The following is a 22,865-nucleotide window of genomic DNA, read 5'->3' as shown; positions in this document are numbered from 1 at the left end:
CAACAGAGAGAGCTGTGACCTACAAAACTAGTGAGCTTTGAAGTGCTGGCCTTGTCCTGAGTAATGAAAGTGGCAGACAGGATGAGCACAGTAGGCCAAGGCAGAGATTAGGAGGTGTTTTGTTAGCAGTTCTAACACTGGAGCCCAGTGTGCAGCCATGACACTTGTTGTGTTTGCAGAGACATCCAGTTGGGTTAGCTTGATAAAGTGGAAGTAAATTGAAAGAGCAACCCAAAGCAGTGTGACTGGGCAAGTACAAAAGGTGAGACGAGTGGCTACTATGGTACCATCAGACAGAGAGCGATGGGTGGAGAGGGAGAAAACGCAATTCACAATTCCATTTTTATTTAAAGTTACCTCTAGTTACAGTCCTAGGCACGAAATACAATACATCCAGCCTTTCACAGGAAAAGAAACCACAAAGACACAGAAGTCCAAACCTTTATACATAAAAAGGAAACAATTCATAATAGCCGACAACATCTGAACAGTAAAGACCGCATTTCAATGGCTTGGTGTGTATGTGACTGTGGACGGCTTGCACACACATTTATACACACAGATTCCTTCATTCCAAAAGTCAGTGCGGCCCTTCATTTCTCTTTCTGGGTTTTGTCTTGTCAACACAAAATCTACTAGACAGATTTACTACTGTGACTTTAAATCAACAAGTGGTCAGCCGTGTGAAGTAAAATTAATCTCTCAGCGACAGTCGAAATGATGTGTTCGCTTCACATGGCTGGATTAAAAACCTGGCAAAGTGAGCAACTGCCCTGGGGTTCCAGATGTACAGGGGCCCCAAAGGCCCTTTTTATTGTGTGTCAGTTGCATTCTGGACACACTGGAAATATGCAACACCAAATTTATGATTTAGAACCTTAACGCTAAATCCTGTTTTATTCCCCATCTCATCCATCTGCGTTGTAGAGGAGCCCAAATGTACATGCTGCATATTCTTAAAAAATAAAAATTGTTCAACCAAATTAGGCGGGGTCAACTATTTTTGTAACCATGGCACATCCTAACTGGATTTTGCAATAAATCCAAAACAATGTTTTTTATAGAAGAGATTCTTCAGAAAACAGTGATTTCATTTCCACATTTCATTGTCGGGCAACATAACACAACTTAACACAACATAACAAAACATAAGCACGAACTGTGGGGTGATACCAGGAAAAAACTAATAGAGACTGAAAGTTCATCCTTAGAACATTTCATTTAAAGAATTGCCATCACATTTACTTCATGATGTCTAATTATTTCTTGAGATGTTTATTTATTTTCTTATTTTTCATGTATTTCTTTGTTTTTATTGGATCATTGTCTCCTGATTGGTAGTTTTTTGTGCTTCTTGTTGTACCTTTTTATCTTCCTAAATGATGTTAGTTTAGTTTGCTTTGCTTTTTTGTTATTGTTTGTTTTTCTCCTTAAGTATAAGGGGGGTCCGTTGTATAAGCCTGTGGCTTCTTGACGTCCCCTCTCACACGCTTTATTTCTTTCATTATCTGGATTTTATCCAGTCATTTGTGTGCGCAAATAAAATAAAGCATAAAACATAAAAGAAACAATTTCTCCATTGGGTCCATTTCGTATTTCTTCTGGAGCTTTTGGTGGTATTAATGTATTGGAAATGTATTTAGGAATATGCTAAACTAAAGCACCATAATAACTTTTGATTTAGAACCTTAACGCTAAATCCTGTTTTATTCCCCATCTCATCCATCTGCGTTGTAGAGGAGCCCAAATGTACATGCTGCATATTCTTAAAAAATAAAAATTGTTCAACCAAATTAGGCGGGGTCAACTGTTTTTGTAACCACATCCTAACTGGATTTTGCAATAAATCCAAAACAATGTTTTTTATAGAAGAGATTCTCAGAAAACAGTGATCACATTTCCGTCAATAACTCATTTCCACATTTCATTGTCGGGCAACATAGAGACTGAAAGTTCATCGTTAGAACATTTCATTTAAAGAATTGCCATCACATTTACTTCATGATGTCTAATTATTTCTTGAGATGTTTATTTATTTTCTTATTTTTCATGTATTTCTTTGTTTTTATTGGATCATTGTCTCCTGATTGGTAGTTTTTTGTGCTTCTTGTTGTAACTTTTTGTCTTCCTAAATTATGTTAGCTTAGTTTGCTTTGCGGCCGAAATGTGTTTTCTCAGACGGGTGGCTGGCGTCTCCCTTAGAGATAGGGTGAGAAGCTCAGCCATCCGTGAGAGACTCGGAGTAGAGCTGCTGCTCCTTTACGTTGAAAGGAGCCAGTTGAGGTGGTTCGGGCATCTAGTAAGGATGCCACCTGGGCGCCTCCCTAGGGAGGTGTTCCAGGCACGTCCAGCTGGGAGGAGACCCCGAGGAAGACCCAGGACTCGGTGGAGAGATTATATCTCCTCACTGGGAACGCCTCAGGATCCCCCAGTCGGAGCTGGAGGATGTGGCCCGGAGAAGGGAAGATTGGGGTTCCTTACTGGAGCTGCTGCCCCCGCGACCTGACCCCGGATAAGCGGTAGACGATGGATGGATGGATGGATGGATGGATGGATGGATGGATGGATGGATGGATGGATGGATGGATAGCTTGCTTTGCTTTTTTGTTATTGTTTGTTTTTCTCCTTAAGTATAGAGCCGGGTCACAATGTACAAGGTGCATATTCCTGAAAACAAAAAAGTGTTCAACCAAATCAAGCAGGTCAACAGGGGCCCACATTACATGCTTGCCCCAGGGCACCCCAACACTGAATTTTGCAATCAATCAAAATGTATATATATATATATATTTCTTTTATAAAAGAGATTTATCAGAAAACAGTGATCACATTTCCGTGAATAACTCATTTCGACATTTCATTGTCGGGCAACATAACACAACATAACACAACATAACACAACATAACAAAACATAAGCACGAACTGTGGGGTGATACCAGGAAAAAACTAATAGAGACTGAAAGTTCATCCTTAGAACATTTCATTTAAAGAATTGCCATCACATTTACTTCATGATGTCTAATTATTTCTTGAGATGTTTATTTATTTTCTTATTTTTCATGTATTTCTTTGTTTTTATTGGATCATTGTCTCCTGATTGGTAGTTTTTTGTGCTTCTTGTTGTAACTTTTTGTCTTCCTAAATTATGTTAGCTTAGTTTGCTTTGCGGCCGAAATGTGTTTTCTCAGACGGGTGGCTGGCGTCTCCCTTAGAGATAGGGTGAGAAGCTCAGCCATCCGTGAGAGACTCGGAGTAGAGCTGCTGCTCCTTTACGTTGAGCCAGTTGAGGTGGTTCGGGCATCTAGTAAGGATGCCACCTGGGCGCCTCCCTAGGGAGGTGTTCCAGGCACATCCAGCTGGGAGGAGACCCCGAGGAAGACCCAGGACTCGGTGGAGAGATTATATCTCCTCACTGGGAACGCCTCAGGATCCCCCAGTCGGAGCTGGAGGATGTGGCCCGGAGAAGGGAAGATTGGGGTTCCTTACTGGAGCTGCTGCCCCCGCGACCCGATCCCGGATAAGTGGTAGACGATGGATGGATGGATGGATGGATGGATGGATGGATGGATGGATGGATGGATGGATGGATGGATAGCTTGCTTTGCTTTTTTGTTATTGTTTGTTTTTCTCCTTAAGTATAGAGCTGGGTCACAATGTACAAGGTGCATATTCCTGAAAACAAAAAAGTGTTCAACCAAATCAAGCAGGTCAACAGGGGCCCACATTACATGCTTGCCCCAGGGCACCCCAACACTGAATTTTGCAATCAATCAAAAAAAAAAATAAAAAATATATATATATATATATATATTTCTTTTATAGAAGAGATTCTTCAGAAAACAGTGATCACATTTCCGTGAATAACTCATTTCGACATTTCATTGTCGGGCAACATAACACAACATAACACAACATAACCCAACATAACACAACATAACACAACATAACACAACATAACAAAACATAACACAACATAACACAACATAACCCAACATAACACAACATAACACAACATAACACAACATAACAAAACATAACACAACATAACCCAACATAACACAACATAACACAACATAACAAAACATAACACAACATAACACAACATAACACAACATAACCCAACATAACACAACATAACACAACATAACACAACATAACACAACATAACACAACATAACACAACATAACACAACATAACATAACAAAACATAAGCACGAACTGTGGGGTGATACCAGGAAAAAACTAATAGAGACTGAAAGTTCATCCTTAGAACATTTCATTTAAAGAATTGCCATCACATTTATTTCATGATGTCTAATTATTTCTTGAGATGTTTATTTATTTTCTTATTTTTCATGTATTTCTTTGTTTTTATTGGATCATTGTCTCCTGATTGGTAGTTTTTTGTGCTTCTTGTTGTACCTTTTTATCTTCCTAAATGATGTTAGTTTAGTTTGCTTTGCTTTTTTGTTATTGTTTGTTTTTCTCCTTAAGTATAAGGGGGGTCCGTTGTATAAGCCTGTGGCTTCTTGACGTCCCCTCTCACACGCTTTATTTCTTTCATTATCTGGATTTTATCCAGTCTTTTGTGTGCGCAAATAAAATAAAGCATAAAACATAAAAGAAACAATTTCTCCATTGGGTCCATTTCGTATTTCTTCTGGAGCTTTTGGTGGTATTAATGTATTGGAAATGTATTTAGGAATATGCTAAACTAAAGCACCATAATAACTTTTGATTTAGAACCTTAACACTAAATCCTGTTTTATTCCCCATCTCATCCATCTGCGTTGTAGAGGAGCCCAAATGTACATGCTGCATATTCTTAAAAAATAAAAATTGTTCAACCAAATTAGGCGGGGTCAACTGTTTTTGCGAACATGGCACATCCTAACTGGATTTTGCAATAAATCAAAAACAATGTTTTTTATAGAAGAGATTCTCAGAAAACAGTGATCACATTTCCGTCAATAACTCATTTCCACATTTCATTGTCGGGCAACATAGAGACTGAAAGTTCATCGTTAGAACATTTCATTTAAAGAATTGCCATCACATTTACTTCATGATGTCTAATTATTTCTTGAGATGTTTATTTATTTTCTTATTTTTCATGTATTTCTTTGTTTTTATTGGATCATTGTCTCCTGATTGGTAGTTTTTTGTGCTTCTTGTTGTACCTTTTTAGTCTTCCTAAATGATGTTAGTTTAGTTTGCTTTGCTTTTTTGTTATTGTTTGTTTTTCTCCTTAAGTATAAGGGGGGTCCGTTGTATAAGCCTGTGGCTTCTTGACGTCCCCTCTCACACGCTTTATTTCTTTCATTATCTGGATTTTATCCAGTCTTTTGTGTGCGCAAATAAAATAAAGCATAAAACATAAAAGAAACAATTTCTCCATTGGGTCCATTTCGTATTTCTTCTGGAGCTTTTGGTGGTATTAATGTATTGGAAATGTATTTAGGAATATGCTAAACTAAAGCACCATAATAACATTTTGATTTAGAACCTTAACGCTAAATCCTGTTTTATTCCCCATCTCATCCATCTGCGTTGTAGAGGAGCCCAAATGTACATGCTGCATATTCTTAAAAAATAAAAATTGTTCAACCAAATTAGGCGGGGTCAACTGTTTTTGCGAACATGGCACATCCTAACTGGATTTTGCAATAAATCCAAAACAATGTTTTTTATAGAAGAGATTCTCAGAAAACAGTGATCACATTTCAGTCAATAACTCATTTCCACATTTCATTGTCGGGCAACATAGAGACTGAAAGTTCATCGTTAGAACATTTCATTTAAAGAATTGCCATCACATTTACTTCATGATGTCTAATTATTTCTTGAGATGTTTATTTATTTTCTTATTTTTCATGTATTTCTTTGTTTTTATTGGATCATTGTCTCCTGATTGGTAGTTTTTTGTGCTTCTTGTTGTACCTTTTTATCTTCCTAAATTATGTTAGCTTGGTTTGCGTTGCTTTTTTGTTATTGTTTGTTTCTCTCCTTAAGTATAGAGCCGGGTCACAATGTACAATGTGCATATTCCTGAAAACAAACATTTCAACGACATTTCATTGACTTGTAACACACTCCGATGACCATCACTAGTTAATCCACAACCACAACCCTAAACTCTATATGGTTTTGGTATTTAACAGGTTTAAAATGTGAACAAAAGTTACTTCTAAGTTAAAAGTTATGAATGAATCAGTTTGACAATCTTAAAGCTTTTTAAGAGGAAGTGAAATGGAAAATATGTATGTTAAGGGGAGTTTTAAAAAGTATAAACACCATATTGTCCCCATTGTGGACTAACTTGAGCCAGCTCCATTTGCTGATGAAGCCCAATGATGCGTTTGAAAGCTCAGAAAAGCTACTAAGTAGACATTTGAGTTGGGATTATACTGTTCTTAATGTCAAGAATAAACTCCCTTGCTCAAATGTGTTGAAAGTAGAGACTGAAAGTCAATTATTGACCTTGGAAACAGGAGTTCACAAAACTAACTTCATACACTTTATTAGTTTTAACTTTTAATTTGTAACATTGGCAACTTTACACTCCACGATCAAATGCTGAGAATAAAATGGACCTTGTTTTGATATTGTTTTGTCAACTAATGTTTAAGGTAGCTAAGAAACAGTGATGCCATTACATACTGTAGTTTGATTTATTTTATATTAAGTTTATTTTGCAACTGTAAAATGTCCAACTCCACACTCAAAAAAGAGAATTGTGAGGTACCCCTTTAAATTATGCCACATTGTGTTTCTGTTTCATCAGACTGTTTTGAAACGAGTTGCTGGGACCCCCTAATTTGCATGCATGATGTCACAGAATGTCATCATATGCAGGCATGCTGATGATGTTTCAGTAAAATATATTAAAATGACATTGTAGCATTCCCAGGTCACTGGGTGCAAATGAACATGAAAGAAATAGATTGGGTTTTCCCTCCTTTTCTTTTAATCTGTGGAACAAAGCGACAGCGGATATAGTGTGTAGAGAGGGGAGTCAGGGCCTATACATAGCAGCTCTTGGAAGGGCACCAACGCTTGGTTTCCATATATGGGCATTCCTACTACGGAGACGCACGCGCACTCTCTCGTTTTCGCTGTGCTTATTGTCTGTATCAACACTTATTCTTCTTCTTCTACTTCTTTTATTTTTCTAAGTTGTTCAAGCTCTCCACAAATTGACCAGAGCTCTGTTATTAGAAATGTAAAGATATTCTTATCATTATATTTCCATTCACGAGGGGAAAAGTCCCGCCTACATCCTAATTGCGTCAGTTTGTGTGTACACCCCGCCCCTCGCGACTGATCAAAAGCACACCCGCTTAACGGAGCGGGATATTTCATCAGCGACCACGGCAACAGCCTTTCAACACTATCAACCAGAACATATTCAAGGTAATGCCCTTCATCATATTTTATCATACAATTTAAGTTTAAGTTTTAACATTTAAGTTGTTATCCAAGTCGTCTTGTAACGATATTGTATCCGCTCGTGTTTAATTTACCTGTAGAAGTGGACTGATGCAATCCTCCCTCGTGTGTTGTCAGTTGTATTGGCGCACTAATGTTTACAGATCACAACTAACTTCATATTTGTTTGGTGCTTTATGTTTGAGACACTGTTTGTAGTCGAAAGTTGTACACAAATGTTCAATTAGTATTCACAGTATTTGTCAGTTAAGCGGGGAATCAGCTGATGTAGTCAGAAAAAACACAACATAGTAACAACACGGCATTTAATACGAAGTGGCCGTTGTGGTGAAATGTTTAAACGTTGTGTATTTAAAAAAACTAAACGCAATTCTCGACACGTTTCCGTGTTATCACTCGGTGTTTTCATTCATTGTTGTGGTCCTAGCCGGCTAGCCCACCCGTGCGACCAAGGCGTGGGGATGAATATAGCTGCGTTCAAAGACTTCCCGAAATCGCCGAATTTCTAACAATCAAATAAAAACAAACCTTACCCAAAACGGACCCGGTTGGAATATTCAACTGTGAATACTGACTCATCATTAACTAATTAACGTTAAATGTAATTACTAAGACTGTTTACAATTATACACAGATTCATAGGGTATTTACGATGTTTCCGTCATCTCTGAAGGCAACATTTGCGCCACACGAGAACCTAAAGAAGCCACGTAGCTAGCTGGTGTTTCAGTCCTTGACAGATGGACTATCAGCCAGAAGGACAGCTGAACAACGCCTAGTATAGTTGACACTACCCGTAAGTAAGGTTATTTTAAATACAAACTAATGTATTCATGCCCAACATCTGCGAGTTGACGTCAACACGGAGTCATATTTACGGGAAATGTTAACTAGCACGTTGGTCCACGGTGTTGCCATGCTTGGGTTGCATCAGCCGATTGATAGTCACTCCGGTATTAAGAAATGCATTGTAGTAGTGTAGTGTGGTGGTGAACGCATGAGTAGAGAGTCGGGATCTGTAATGTGATCCTAAAACTGCGTGGTAGTGGTTTGATGGAGTGAGAGGATGTTTGACTTACCGGGTAGCCACATGCCAGGTTACTTTCTTAATATCTAGGCTTCATTAACATTTTAGTACTTTCAAGATCAGTACAGCAGAAGACAAACTCCTAAATTGGTCAGGTTTTTTCTCACAGCCTGTCACTGCTGTTTCTATAGAAGGTTAATTTCTGTATTATTGACAAGTAACAACCCTAGATTTCCCCGTGAACACGTTGAAACATGTCAGATTGTTTTTTTTATTGGTCCACCCTGATGGGAATGTACAACAGGTACACACGACAAACAAAAAATATGATCGTATTGAATACAAAAACCCTAAAATAGTGTGTTATTTTTAGAGGTGTTAATCCAACGTCACGGTCCATTTAGTGCTGTTGAATTATATTGCATTAAACTGAGAGGTATATTTACACCACCGGGATTAGACTAAATATTAGACACACCTCTCTGGGCTGAAATACAACTAACCAGTGCGTCTATTACATAGCAGGAAGATATGTAGCCCTACTATTTGTAAGAACATACTGCAAGTGATATGTTGCTACACTATTGCATCAGCTATCTTCAAATCCTAATTCTTCTGTAACCATAATGACCTCTTGGGATTAGTGAGTGGGATGGCTGACTATTTGTCTAGTAAAAGGATCAGAGAGAAGTTTAGCAGAAATGCTGTGTGTAACATGAAGAGTGTGCACAACCTTCTTAAAGTGATCTGAGAGTCCGATATGTTCATGGTACATCTGGGCATCCACAAGTCAAGATTCTGACTGACAAACTGGCAGATTTGGTTAAATGCATGTATATTGTGTTGAGATTTGTTTTTGTGTTTTTTTTATTTTGAGTAGAATTCTTGTACAAGCTGGGAAATGTTATAATAATTAAATACTTGGAGGAAAAAATTACTTGGAGCACCACTGTCAAGTTTTTCTGCATAATTGGCTTCATCTTTCTTAACTGTAATTTAGTAACATATCTTGGCATGCTTAGGTGTCCAGCAGACAGGTTATTCGTTCTTATTAGGTGTAGATTTGTACTTTCGTTCTTGTTAATGGTGTTGGCGTTGACCATGGGAAAGTGAACATCTCCTTAGTTTGTCACATTCCATCTCACAGCACAGAGTAGGTTTTGGCAGGAGTGCTGGTTTTCAGCCAGGTGACTTAAAGGGTCGTTCAGTTCAATCTCAGTGGTCGGTCTGGCCACACATACACACACACACACATGCAGCCTTTATATGAAACTAAAGTGTATCTTATACATACAAACATACATTTCTGGCTCAAAAGATATACTATTCATAACTTCAAACACCTGGAAAGCCATTGTTTCTGTGTGTGATACCCGAAGAATGGTTCACAGGCTCTGTAGAGCCAGTCATGATACGGTGTACCTTCCAAAGTTACGCAAGGTCATAGTCGCCCCTTTCAACGGATGTTAGTGTCCCGCAGGGTACTGAACATGCTGTTCCATTTGTTAAGCTGCTGGCCCCACAAATGACAGTACAATTGTGGTGTTACCAGGAATATTATAATAATAATAATAATAATTATTAGGGAATAGACTACTGGAATGTCACACCAAGTGGGCAGTGGAAGAATATACACCATATATATATATATATATATATATATATATATATATATATATATATATATATATATATATATATATATATATATATATATATATATATATATATATATATATATTAATAATAATAATATATATTTATTTATTATTATATATCATTTTTTTTTATTTGCAATGGATAATTAGATTTTTGACAACGCTACTCAGATATAGTAGAAATAGCATCACTCATCTGGTTATATAACCATAAAGCCGTGTTGATGTCGTTGTAGTCAAAGATGGCAGTCAAAACAAAGCCATGCGTTGTTTGTGTCAATAGAATGAGGAGCAGCAACAGGCTTTAATGAGGTTAGCAGGTTTGTTTCTTCTCCAAATAATCCTCTTAGAGTAGGTGGCAGCAGTTGCAGCAATACTAAGTCAAGTAACAGGACTATTATCCCAGAAACTGTTGTAACCGAAGCACTGTTGGCCCGAGTTGATGTCGTAGTCCTCCAACATCAAGTCTTTATTAAGTCACATTTAAAGAAATGCATTATTTTCTGGTTGTGGTGTTGCAGAAGAAAGTCAACAAGGATACAACGAAACATAAATCAACTTGTCAACACTTAATATTTGTTTTAAGAACAAGAACAGTCTGCAATGGCTGCAGGTAGCACACTAGTCTTTTCATATGGGCGTATGTGGTTTGTTACATAGTGGAGCTTAAATGCAGCACATCCGTGAGACACACCTCTGTGCAACCTGGCATACTGTAAATCCGCCCGACTTACACAAACGGGCACCCTCGTGGAAACCGCAAGGAAAAGATTAGCAACTAGCTGACCTGACGTGACTGAGGGTAGAGGAGGCTTAATGAGACCACCCTTAATTGAGGTCTGCATTTTTTTTATAACCTTAAGGTGTCTGCAGGCATAAAAAGGAAAGGAAAATACAAAGACATTTCCAAACAAATGTAATTAACTTTAAAATCTCCGAGCTTTACAGTTTGCATAGTTTCAGTTTCTGCACTTTTGTCCTGCTGCTCAGTGAAGGTGTGTGCGGTGTTGGTTTGAACCCCTGAAGAGATCACAGCCGGCTGGGCACAGTAGTTTTAGTAATAAATGTTTATTGACACAACATTGACACTGTCAGATCTCAGTTCCTGGTGTGTGTGTGTGTGTGTGTGTGTGTGTGAGGGGAAAATGCTACTGGAATGTCACACCAAGTGGGGAGTGGAAGAATGTCCACCATGTACCAGTTTCCCATCAGTCTTCAGAGGGACTGTTTATTGTTGGGTGCTCTCGGTGCTGTTTGTATTTCATTGTTTGACAGTGTTTGTCTTTATTTCTCCCAACACTTAACTGTACTGGGCAGGATATTTTCTTTTGAAATGGTACAACTAGAAGAGCTTTGATAAATAGGTTATGTTGTTTTTATGGTATTAATAGAATATTATCATTGTACTGAAACTTTGTGAGGGCTTGTATCCTGTGTGCTATCAAAAAGAACAGGCCAACATTAGACCATAACATACATCTACAGCTGAAATACTTTGTCCTTCCTTTTTAATATGATCTAACATACCGTGTGATCTGAAACATGGGGGAAACCAAAGGATTTCTCAGAAATACAATGTGGCTAGTCACCAAAAACATTGGCGGATCACTTCTTGTTTGTTTTTGAATAACGCTCAGGTACGCATGTTGTATTTGGATTCTTAGCTCTTTTTTTTTTCTAGTCACACTTGTTTTTGCTGTGATGTGTAACCACGCCTTACCTAAAAGCTGCAGTATCATCTGATACGCCTTCTCGTTTCTTACACCTGAGTCATGCTCCATCTTTTCACCACTGCCTGAAAGTACCGGGAGCTTTAATCCTATGTAGTAGTAGTAGGTGTGTAATGGAATTCTTGAAATGTCTCCCCTAAAGTGTGACAAAAGCAAACTGGTTACAGCTTCATGTTGCGGTATGTTCCTCAATTGGGTTAGGGTTAGGTAAAAGGCTAGTATTTCACTTCTCCGCTTTGCTGCCTAACCGGTGAAGTGAAATGTCCGTCTGCCTTCTCAGCACTCGCACCAAGGAATCGGGTATCACTGCATTAATAGCTTCGGACTTGGTGCAGAGTTGCTTTTGACGCTGCTCTGCCTCATACCATTCATTTCAAGCAATATTCAAGGTACTGGTGTTAGACTTGCTTTTTTGTCTCGTAGTGTAATAAAGCATGAAAATGGAGCCAGTGGAATTACTTTATGATGCAAAAAATAGTTACTGGTTAGTCATGTCAGTTGTAGCAGTTGTAAAGGTGGTGTAGTATTTGCAGATAAGATAAATGTGGCCTCGCTCTTGACTTAAGAAGCATTTCTTTGCAAAGACTTGTGTCCCAACATGTGCATTACCTACAAATAACATGTAACAATCTGACGTTTAATTTTCACTCGAGCACTGATGATCATCACTTAACATTTCAATTCAAGCAATTACTGTATAGCTTTTACCAAAAGGAAAAGACACAGTATCCCTGTGATACTGAAGGAAGTAATCAAACTCGGACATCACATACCACAATAAAAAAAACATGTGAAAACATGTAAGCTGGTCAGATGAGGCTTGAAGCACTGAGCCAAGACAAATGTTGGATTGTTAATGACGGACATTCACACCTACTCATTCACACACACTCGATGTGTAAAGCTTCAACGTTGAACTTGTGGCTCTTCACAGTTTTGAAGTCAACTGCAGCACGATGAGTCTTGGCTCCTGTCCTGCTTTCTGTCAGAAGACATTATTCACTCATTATAAAAAAGTTTTCATTATAAAATTAGGCGTACATTACAATGAGAAGTATATTATCAACTGTATTTTCACTTGCATTTAATGAGTCACTCAGCAGGAGCAGCTGCACGCCTTATCTTGTTGGAACATTTCATTAAGGTAGAGTAGCACAGGTGGAACCTGTTTAACACCGCCATTTCTCTGCGCGCAGCCTGGAGTGAAAATAAAAACAAAAATTCTTAAATGTCCCGTAGCAATGTAGTAGAATTTTCTTTTTATAGCCCATTTCCTCATAACTTTTTGTTTGCTTGAACTGACCTGGAAGGTGTTGGTGTGTTTGTGTTACGCTCGAATGGTGATTTACGTCAAACCTGTCTTTGTGACGCCTCCAAAGGCAAACAGAAAAACAGTGCATCTGTCCTGGTCAGATGAGCTTTGCCCAGTGCCCTTGGCCTGTTCTGAACTGTGTGCGTGTGTCCTGATGTAAAATGGGTTGTCGTTGTTGAGGATGGTTTTGTCTACGTATTTCTTTTTTTTAACCATTGACAATAACGATTATTCAACCAAAGTCCATAGTTACATACAGCACGGTTCAAATAAAACTCTAAAATTTCTTTAGTCGATTTTTAGTTTCTTCTTCTTTTTTCATGCTGAATCCAAGAAACGTATGAGCAAATCTTTAAAGTGATCAACTAAAAAGATTTAAAGTGGTATTTCTTGCATGCTTATTTGAGGAGAATCTCATTTTTACATATCTGTCGATTAAACCAACTAATCATAAGAGTGTTGTTGGACAAAGAATGTCTGTCGAGGACAGCCCTACATTTACTTTTTTCAATTTCAAAGGACATTTAGTCATTAAAGGACTACAGCACTAATTTAATTATAAGGGTATTATTTCAACCTCTCTTGTTTGTTCGAGGATACGGGTCAGTTCAGTATATTTTATCTCTATATCAACCTTGTCCCAGTGCAGCTGGTTCACGCTGTCCTCCTCTCCCTTGTTGATATTAGCTTGCAGAATTCTAACATATCAATCCTTCACAGTCTCTGGTTTTCCCAGGGTTCTCCCTATCAGCCTCTCTCTGCTGAAAAAACATAACATAGGTAGTAGAGAGCCCTTTCTCGCAGTAAGGGAGTGGTGAGGAATTAGTCTAGGTGTTCTTGTGTTTATATATGGGTGTGTATGCTCTGCCAGGTTTATTTGTTGAGACAAAATTAAGTCCTGGATTGCATTAGGTTAACTTTTGTCTTCATGAGATCTATTGGTGCCTCATATTACTACAGTATGCTGTAGGAGGTGCAGGTATGAATGCTTGAAAGTTGCATCACCGGTGTTTATACAGGTTCTCTTGCGGCATAATGGTTATTGTCTCTGTAAACCTGCTGACGGACTATCTCCTTTTTACTAAAGTGAAGAAGAATATTCCAGGAAAGTTTCCAACGGCACTGGTGCTACCTGAGTTCACTTGAAATGTATCTACACTGACTCAGACACAGTGTGTGTGTGTGAGTGTGATATCAGACTACACAATTAAACTTGACCACTTATGCTACAAAGTTGCCACGCTATCTTGTATAGCCCAGGAGGGGAGAGAACGTGTCAAGGTGACATTTTTTGAGCAGTTCTGTGTTTTCTTTGTTTCTGTGTTTCTTTGTTTCTTTTTCAGGGTTACCCTGCAGTTTGAACACCTTTCCTGGAAATATATTATACTATAATCCTGAGTCACCGTGGCAAACACAGAGCTGTGTGAAATGTAAGCTTGGGCAGTCACTGAATAGTTCCCTAGTTTGAGCTCTTGTTTTCTTGTGTTTTCTTACAGGTGCTGCTGCTGCAAAATACCGTAACTACTGACCTGCCACTTCCTCGTTCTGTTCTGTGCCCTCGAGTGATAGCATAGCTACATTAAAGGACCAATAATTAGCAAGGACTTGATTAACCTACCCATCTGCTCAAAGTACTTCTACCCACAGACCAGTCACACGTGTTCTGTTTAAGCTCTGTCAATCACACACACACACACACACACCCACACTAGGAAGATTTAAAACACACAGCCTGGTTAAGCGCCCACACAGTCACAGCAAATATGGCCAACAAGCTGGCCACCTTCGGCAAAATGCTGCTGCGTCGTCGGGCATTAGACTGCTCTGATGAAGAGACCAGATTCGCCCGCTGCCTGTCCACCCTGGACCTCATTGCCTTGGGGGTGGGCGCCACACTCGGTGCCGGTGTCTACGTCCTCGCTGGCGAGGTTGCCCGAGAAAAGGCAGGACCCGCCATTGTCCTCTGCTTCCTCATCGCCGCTCTGTCCTCCATGTTGGCCGGCCTGTGCTACGCTGAATTTGGCGCCCGTGTCCCCAAAACAGGCTCTGCATACCTTTACAGCTACGTGACAGTTGGAGAAATCTGGGCCTTCATCACAGGGTGGAACCTCATCCTCTCCTATGTGATAGGTGAGCTTTCTAAAGTTTCAGTTGTTGCAGCGCCTTTTAGTGATGCAATTTTTCAGTGTGCTAAAAATACCAAGTAAGAATATAGAGCACCGTGAAAAGGATGAGTCGTTTTCAGTTAGTACGTTGTTTACCTATCAACGTTTCTTTGTTTTCTCTGTTAGGTACGGCCAGTGTGGCGAGGGCCTGGAGCTCAACATTTGACAGCTTGGTTGAACAAAAGATCTCTGGCTTCTTTAAAGCCTCCATGACGATGAAGGTGCCAGGGAATGTGCTGGCAGAGTACCCGGACCTGTTCGCTCTCATCCTGGTCCTGCTGCTCTCTGGTGAGTTAGCCCTGCTCATCAACAGTCATTACTCTCAGGGCTTCCCAGCAAGGGGGTCCGGATCTCCTCTGGGGGGGGGGGGGGGGGGTCACAGGATAAGCAGGAGAGATTGCAGGATGAATGTCATTAAAAAAATAAATATATGTTATTGAAGTCTGTATTTAAAACATTGCAGAGCAGGCTCACTAATATTTCAGCTTGTGTGCCATGCCAGTAGAAATAGTTGGCTTTATGTTGGACGTTATGAAGCATCAACACATCCACCCACATGGCAGGAAATGTTGTTAACGGTTCTGAAGTGGGACATCTTCCTTCTCTCTGTTACATCCGTCTTTTGTACTCTTGCCCTCAGGACTTCTGGCCTTTGGTGTGAACGAGTCGGCGCTGGTGAATAAGATCTTCACAGGCATCAATCTGGTGGTTCTGGGCTTCATTATCATCTCTGGCTTCGTTAAGGGGGACTCTGCCAACTGGAACCTGACGGAGGAAGACTACATCAGCTACATCAACAGCACCAACAACACTAAGACTCTGAAGTCAGTATTTTAATGTTTTGACAGCAAATCTTATAGTTTGACTGTTTCACCTGTTCTTTGATTGCTAAACTACGCGTCTCTGTTTTTCTGCCTCTCAGAATTGCGGAGGATTTTGGCGCGGGGGGCTTCGCTCCGTTTGGCCTGACCGGAGTCCTGTCTGGTGCTGCCACCTGCTTCTACGCCTTTGTGGGCTTTGACTGCATCGCCACAACAAGTGAGTGGTGTTAAATCTGTGACATGGGACCCTGTTGACTTGGTACTCTTATGGTCACACATGTGACGTGCTGTGGATAATGAGTTTAGATTCAATAATTACATCCATAATTACATCTGAGAGTTTTCCGCATCATCTTTGAACACTACTGTAAAAACCATCGAGGTCATGTCCATGTAGCTTGAATAAGTTGGAACTATCAACCAGCATAACATCTCACATGAACCTTCTGTCCTCCTGGTTTCATGTGAACACTTGTCATCAACTAATCCTCTTCTTGTTTCACCCCCCTGTTGTCCTCAGGCGAAGAAGCAAAGAACCCCATGCGCTCCATACCTGTCGGCATCGTCGCCTCGCTGCTGATCTGTTTCTTCGCCTACTTCGGCGTGTCTGCCGCTCTAACCCTCATGATGCCGTACTACCAGCTGGACTCCCAGAGTCCTCTGCCTGAGGCCTTCAGCTACGTCGGCTGGGGGCCTGCCAGATACATCGTGGCCGTGGGCTCCCTCTGCGCTCTGTCCACCAGGTACGGAGGGAAATTGTATTCTTGCCACTTTGGTTTTTACAAAACACTGTAAAGCTTTTTAACATGTAAGTTTAATACTAACTTGTGATCTTCCCTCAGTCTCCTAGGCTCTATGTTCCCCATGCCCCGTGTTATCTACGCCATGGCAGAGGATGGGCTGCTGTTCCGTGTTCTGTCCAGGATCAACACTCGCACAAAGACCCCTCTGCTGGCGACCATCGCTTCTGGCGTTGTTGCAGGTAAGCTCACTTCCTCTATTGGTGTAGTTTTCATGTTTTTGTCTTCTTCTTTTTCTGTGTGTGTGTGTGTCTGTGTGTGTCTGTGTTTGTTCATTGCTTCGGGCCAGCGGGGCCGTCTTCGCTGGGTCACCTGCTGCCTCAGCTCCAGCAGCACGACTGACTGGCAGTTTGTTAGGGATCAATAACTGTTAAGAAAAGTCTGCAGAAACAGATGCTGCGATGTATCCGTGCGTTTATTGTAGTTCTAAGTTTTTCCTTCTCCTTCCAGCCCTGATGGCCTTCCTGTTCGACCTGGCAGCCCTGGTTGACCTAATGTCCATAGGCACGCTGCTGGCATACTCTTTAGTGGCCATCTGTGTCCTCATCCTCAGGTGAGCACAGTTTATATTCTATACAAGCACACTCAAAGTCTTAAGTTGTTATCATGTGTTAAATACTCTCTCCCAGACATTCCCATGTATCAATGACGCCAGTTTAAAAGAATAGTTGCATCACAATCTATGTATAGATAAAGTAATTTCATACTGGCATTGGACTACACCGATCGAAAGATGAAGAATTTACATATATTTTACGAAGGCTTCTATCTCCTCTCCCTCTTCAGGTACCAGCCAGGCAGACTGAGTTCATCCAGCCAGACGGAGAAGCTGGTGGAGCTGGTGGAAGGGGAGAAAGTGGCCGTGAGTGGAGGGGACAGCGGTGACGAGTATGGCATGGAGACGGAGGAGAAGCCGATTCGCGAGGCTTTCACCATCAAGCTGCTCTTCTGCCCAAGTGGAAAGATTCCAACGCAGACCTCTGGGAACATCGTCTACGCCACCACTGCTATTATTTGTAAGTGTGTCTGAGAGGAATCTAAATCTGGAGATTGTTGTCGACTGCTGATAAATGCGTTTTGTTTTAACAGCGAACAAGACAAATGTACGATAATTAGTATCTTGACGCCAACGTTGTCTCCCACTTGTCTCTCCGCAGCGGGTTTTATCGTCATACTGTGCGTTATCCTGGCAAACTGTCTCAAAGAGCTGCTGGCAGGGCATGCAGCCGTCGTGCTGGCCTGTGTCATCTTAACTCTGCTCTGTGGCGTCTGTGTCGTCATCATCTGGAGGCAGCCTGAGAGCAAAGAGGCTCTCACGTTCAAGGTAACGATCAAACCCTGAGAACAGACTCTTTGTGTTGCACAAAGCAGAACCAGGTCAATTTTAAAATAGTCATGCTGACTTCTCACATCCTCCATTTCTCTGTCCTCTCAAGGTCCCTCTGCTTCCCTGGTTGCCTCTGTTCAGTGTTTTCGTCAACATCTACCTCATGATGCAGCTGGACTGGGGTACATGGTGTCGCTTCGCTGTCTGGATGCTTATCGGTACATTTAAACACTACATATTGTTTTTTTATCATTTCTATTGCGGCACATTGATGAGACTGTTTTGTAACTTCCCGTTGCCTCCATCCTCCCCTCCAGGTTTCGCCATCTACTTCTTCTATGGCATTAAGAACAGCAGTGAAGCTGCCAAAAGAAGGGCGTCCCCGCGCAAATACGAGCCCTCGCTGCAGACCAAGAGCCCGATTTACAAGGCCGCTCCCGGCGACAGCGACGCGGAAGCAGGCGGAAGCCCCTGATGCTCACCGACGTAGACCTGGGGAGTGTTGCCAGAGCAAGTACACACATTTCGGCAGTCTGGTTGAACTGGCAGCCGAATGCTGCAATGTAGGGGGCCTGGAGCGTAACCCTGGGTTTAAAGGAAGAGGCAAGGAAACGCCACACACACACACACACACCATCTTACCTCTGACCTGGAGGCTGATTCAATTTGATGGTGACACTGTGACAGAGCCACTTTCTGGCCCGTGTGTCTGTTTCAATCTGTCTATTCGTACTTAGCCTTAGCCCTATGGGAGATATTTACCCGCCTATAACACATGCTTTGAATGGACCTAACTAACAAAGAGTACTGCGGCGCTCCTCGTGAATTTCAGTTATTCGAAGCCTTTAACTGGAAGAATGTTGCATTTTAACTGTTTTTCGTCTTTGCTTCCTCGCCGTTAGTGGCGCGCTGTGGCTGCGTGTGGAGCCACCGGGCCACTAGGGGAGAGTAATAACTGCTATCACTAAATACTATGAGTTAAGACCATGAAGTCACTTGGATCAGTGAGTTAGACCACCACGAAGGCACAGAGCCTTCACTAGAGTCAATGTGTCTAGTTAATTGGTCCTTGTTTATTGCACCAGCGTTGTTGTTGTTTGTGTGTAAACAAGGCAGCACTGAGGCTGTGTGGTTTACAGTGTCAGTCAGGGCCTCTGTGCGGTTAGGTCAGTAGCACATAGACGACGTTGACGTCACCTACACTGTACGATTCAGTGTCTGAGTCTGAAGTACACACTTTACAGATTGCCCCTTCCTGCTCCCAGAGATCAGCCATCCCGTAACTGAACACTGCACCCTTTTTAAAATCCTATGAAATGAGTTGCTTATCGTAAAGTATCCCTGCTTGTTTTGCGTATACACTGTGTTGAAATGGTATTTGCGGGCCTTTTGTGGCCTTTTGTTTCAACCTAAACCAGATAACTAAAATGTTTTTAAACAGCCATAAAGTTGAAAAACTAATTTTCGACCCTTTTTTTTATTTTTTTAAAGCACCTTGAAATCCAGAACGTAGCAGAAGTTCTAATATTTAATCTCTGCTCTGCTTTCTGGTATTTACTGTAGTGTAAACCCCATCCATCTGTTATTACAAAGCATACTTTCATACACTTATTTGCCAATATTTGGTTTATTATTATTATATTTGTCTTCAAAACAACATGGTCATGTAAATATCTGTATGAATTTTAAATGATTCATCGAGTTAATTTGCTAATTCCAGATTTAATGTACATACTTGCACCTGTCATATTGTTTTTGCAGCGGTGTACCCAGATATTTCCACAGATCTGGGGAGGTTGATACCATTTGCACTTAACAAGGTCATTAATCACATTAAGCCAGGGGTGTCAAACTCAATTTAGGTTCAGGGGCCACATGCAGCCCAATTTGATCTCAAGTGGGCCGGACCAGTAACATCACAGCATAATAACCTTTAAATAACCACGACTCCAAATCGTTCCCTTCGTTTTAGTGCAAAAAAGTACATTCTGAAAATGTATATTATATTGTATTATTATATTATCAGTTTATCATTTACACATGTGTGTTACAACTTACAGATCCGTGTGTCTACAAACTAATCTTTACACTTTGCAAAGTCATCCTGCACGTTTGACACCCCTGCGTTAAGCAATCTCTTTTCGTGACTACAATCTGACTGATCTGGGAGCTGGGGTTTCTGAACAAGGGGGTTTCATCACCACTAAAATATCTTATTCACCTTTTTGTTTCTACTTTCTTGTGAAAAGACTCAAAGGTTTTTGTTTAGTTTCAATTGAAACTTGTTCTCTGCAGATTTGTCTGTTTATTTCCCATCACTTATATTTGTATTCAACTGTATTTTGTTTTTGCTACTTTACTTACTTCTACTGATAGAACTGTTAATATTCAAATGTTTATAGTATTGTTTGTTTGGAATAGCGTTCCTTTTTTTTCATATCGCTCAATCAATTAAATCTGCTTTTTAGATGTTAATGTATTTTAATTGTTAAATGTACAGTTTTTAGCGTGCTGATCTTTTTTGATTTCCCTTTTTAAAAAAAAAAAGTTTTTGTTGCAAATGTCTTGCTTCACCTTTCTCACCAAATTAAAAATGTTTTTGGAAACTGCTTTCCAAATCAAATGACCTCTAAAAGATGATTTTTATTTGTTACCCCCACCCCTCTGGAGTCTATAACTTATTGTTTGTAGTATTTTTTTGTTGGTCTAGTAAATTGCTTTACTGTAGAATGTACAGTATATGTTTAAAACTGTATCTTTATATTTGACCGTGAGTATAATTTGGTAATATCTTTTGTAAATTACACTTTAATGCATTAATTTGACACTGACTGCTGCTAAAAATCCAAATTATACAAATCCAAGTCCTGGTAGATGCAATGTTGAAGCATTTCTGTAGATACTGTCGCAAACAATGTTCAGAACTTGACATGTCATCCATAAAGTTTGTGGTGAAGAAGAGAGGTACAGTAAATTTGGATTCAGTCAAGTGTTTCTAGCGGGAATAAATAACCTGGTGCCTAAATAACGATCCTTCTGCCTGAGGAAGACACTGGGGCTGGTAAAACAAAGAGTCCAGCTGCATCTCGGGGGCGATTCAAATATTTGATGACTTTCACTGGAGACCTGAACCCGGTCCTGCCGGAGATGGTGATATCATTAAAAGGTTACGTGGCTGTTACTCGTGTCACACAGAGCGCTTCAAGCTCAGCCCTTGTGCCTTTCAACAATCAATACAATCCTCTCCCCTCCTCAATGCTATCATTAACAGTAATGATCTATTTGTTTTATATCTTGTACATATGGCTGTCATGTAAAAAAAAAAAACGAGCTGTATTTTCAATGTTTTTTTGTTTTTTTTTAATAAAATTAATTCATGCTTAACAGATGGTCTGTGTTTTTTAATTTTTAAAGAAAGCCTGAGACTTTTCCTCTGAATGAGCTGCAGGCTGTTGAAGACAAACCCTTTGGCATGGTACAACCGTCCTCTGTCCACCTCTCCCTTTGACAAAATAGCCATACAGTCTACCTTTACATGCCTTCCTCCCTCCCTCTCTGCCCGGTCCACATTCAGCAACTGTGGTACCTACAAGAAAATCACTTCTGCCCTCTGGGGTGTAAATGTGACTAAGGAATGCTCTCTCTCTCTCTCTCTCGATAGATAGAAGTATTTTGAGCTCTTCTCTATTGATGTTTCTTATTAAAACATTTCAAATGTTTTTTTTTTAGTAGGAGTCGGCCACATCTTTAACACTTATAAACCCAACATGGTGTCATAGCTTCATTCCCTTCTCCACACACTGAGGCTGCCCTCTAGTGGTCGCACACAGCATTACACCGTTAACATTGTGGCCATGACCAAGTACTTCCTGTTCTAGTTACACAACAGTATGTCGGTTTTATGATAGAAAGGGCAGCTCACCTCCAATTTGTGCACAAGGCAACTCTTTATTAATGTCTCCAGGCATTTATTATTGATGACACTTGTGCTATAATAATCCCAGAGTCACAACAACATCGAACAGTCAACTTTGTCAGGGTTTGGTTTCAAACAAATTATTTACAGGTTGGTAAAATGTAATGTTTCCCGCCATCTTACAGTTTAGATTTGAACAAGATAAACTCACAGTTGTATTTATGAATAGGAAGTTGACTGTGTGTGCTAGTTAGGCTTCTTTCCTCCAAAAGGCACTCGAAAGAGACGCTTCCACTGCACGGTTAAAATAAATAAACTCACTCATCGTTATTTCTAAACTGTTAGAATTAGTGAATATTAATGCATCGATCTGAAGTCTGAACAACTGTAGTGGGGTTCAAATAATCCTAATGCTTTTAGTGTTTCACATACATTGTTGTATCTTCTTTAACTGTCTGAGATTCTAGGTTCAGAATGAATTGGCTATTTACATTATATCAAAAATAAAAAGGATTTTCTTTCTTTGGAAAATTTGAGTTAAAATGGAGACATGCATTGATTAAATATGAATATGATTGAATCTATAAATGGATTGTGGGTATAAGTGTGAGAGCAGATTATGACCTGAAGGTGTCTTGTAATGTTTAATGTTAATGTT

General features: G+C 40.2%; 1 protein-coding gene across 2 annotated transcripts; it reads left to right on the top strand.

Annotated features, from left to right (window-relative positions):
- Positions 1-7,294: 7,294 nt before the first annotated feature.
- slc7a3a (solute carrier family 7 member 3a) lies at positions 7,295-21,675 on the top strand. Of its 2 annotated transcripts, XM_029448886.1 has the most exons (12): positions 7,295-7,415; positions 14,675-15,308; positions 15,470-15,631; positions 15,984-16,167; positions 16,266-16,381; positions 16,685-16,907; positions 17,007-17,146; positions 17,415-17,517; positions 17,751-17,980; positions 18,122-18,288; positions 18,401-18,509; positions 18,609-18,766. In XM_029448886.1, exons 2-12 carry the CDS (start codon positions 14,942-14,944, stop codon positions 18,764-18,766), a joined length of 1,959 nt encoding a protein of 652 aa, XP_029304746.1. In that variant the 5' UTR covers positions 7,295-7,415; positions 14,675-14,941. The 2 variants fall into 2 exon arrangements, with proteins under 2 accessions (XP_029304746.1, XP_029304748.1); XM_029448888.1 differs by lacking the exon at positions 7,295-7,415 and having other exon boundaries at positions 14,942-15,308; positions 18,609-21,675.
- Positions 21,676-22,865: the final 1,190 nt, after the last annotated feature.

The sequence above is a fragment of the Cottoperca gobio genome, chromosome 14 (genome assembly GCF_900634415.1).
Source record: "Cottoperca gobio chromosome 14, fCotGob3.1, whole genome shotgun sequence".
NCBI classification, from domain to species: Eukaryota; Metazoa; Chordata; class Actinopteri; order Perciformes; family Bovichtidae; genus Cottoperca; species Cottoperca gobio.
The sequence above is the reverse complement of the archived record's forward strand: the minus strand, read 5'-3'. Positions and strand labels throughout refer to the sequence as shown.

Bases quoted from the DNA above. Each gene is read 5' to 3' on its own strand.
- slc7a3a (XM_029448888.1), top strand. From the start codon at position 14,942: ATGGCCAACAAGCTGGCCACCTTCGGCAAAATGCTGCTGCGTCGTCGG. The intron at 15,632-15,983 runs GTGAGTTAGCCC...TCTTGCCCTCAG, and splicing joins CCTGGTCCTGCTGCTCTCTG to GACTTCTGGCCTTTGGTGTG. The intron at 17,518-17,750 runs GTGAGCACAGTT...CTCCCTCTTCAG, and splicing joins ATCTGTGTCCTCATCCTCAG to GTACCAGCCAGGCAGACTGA.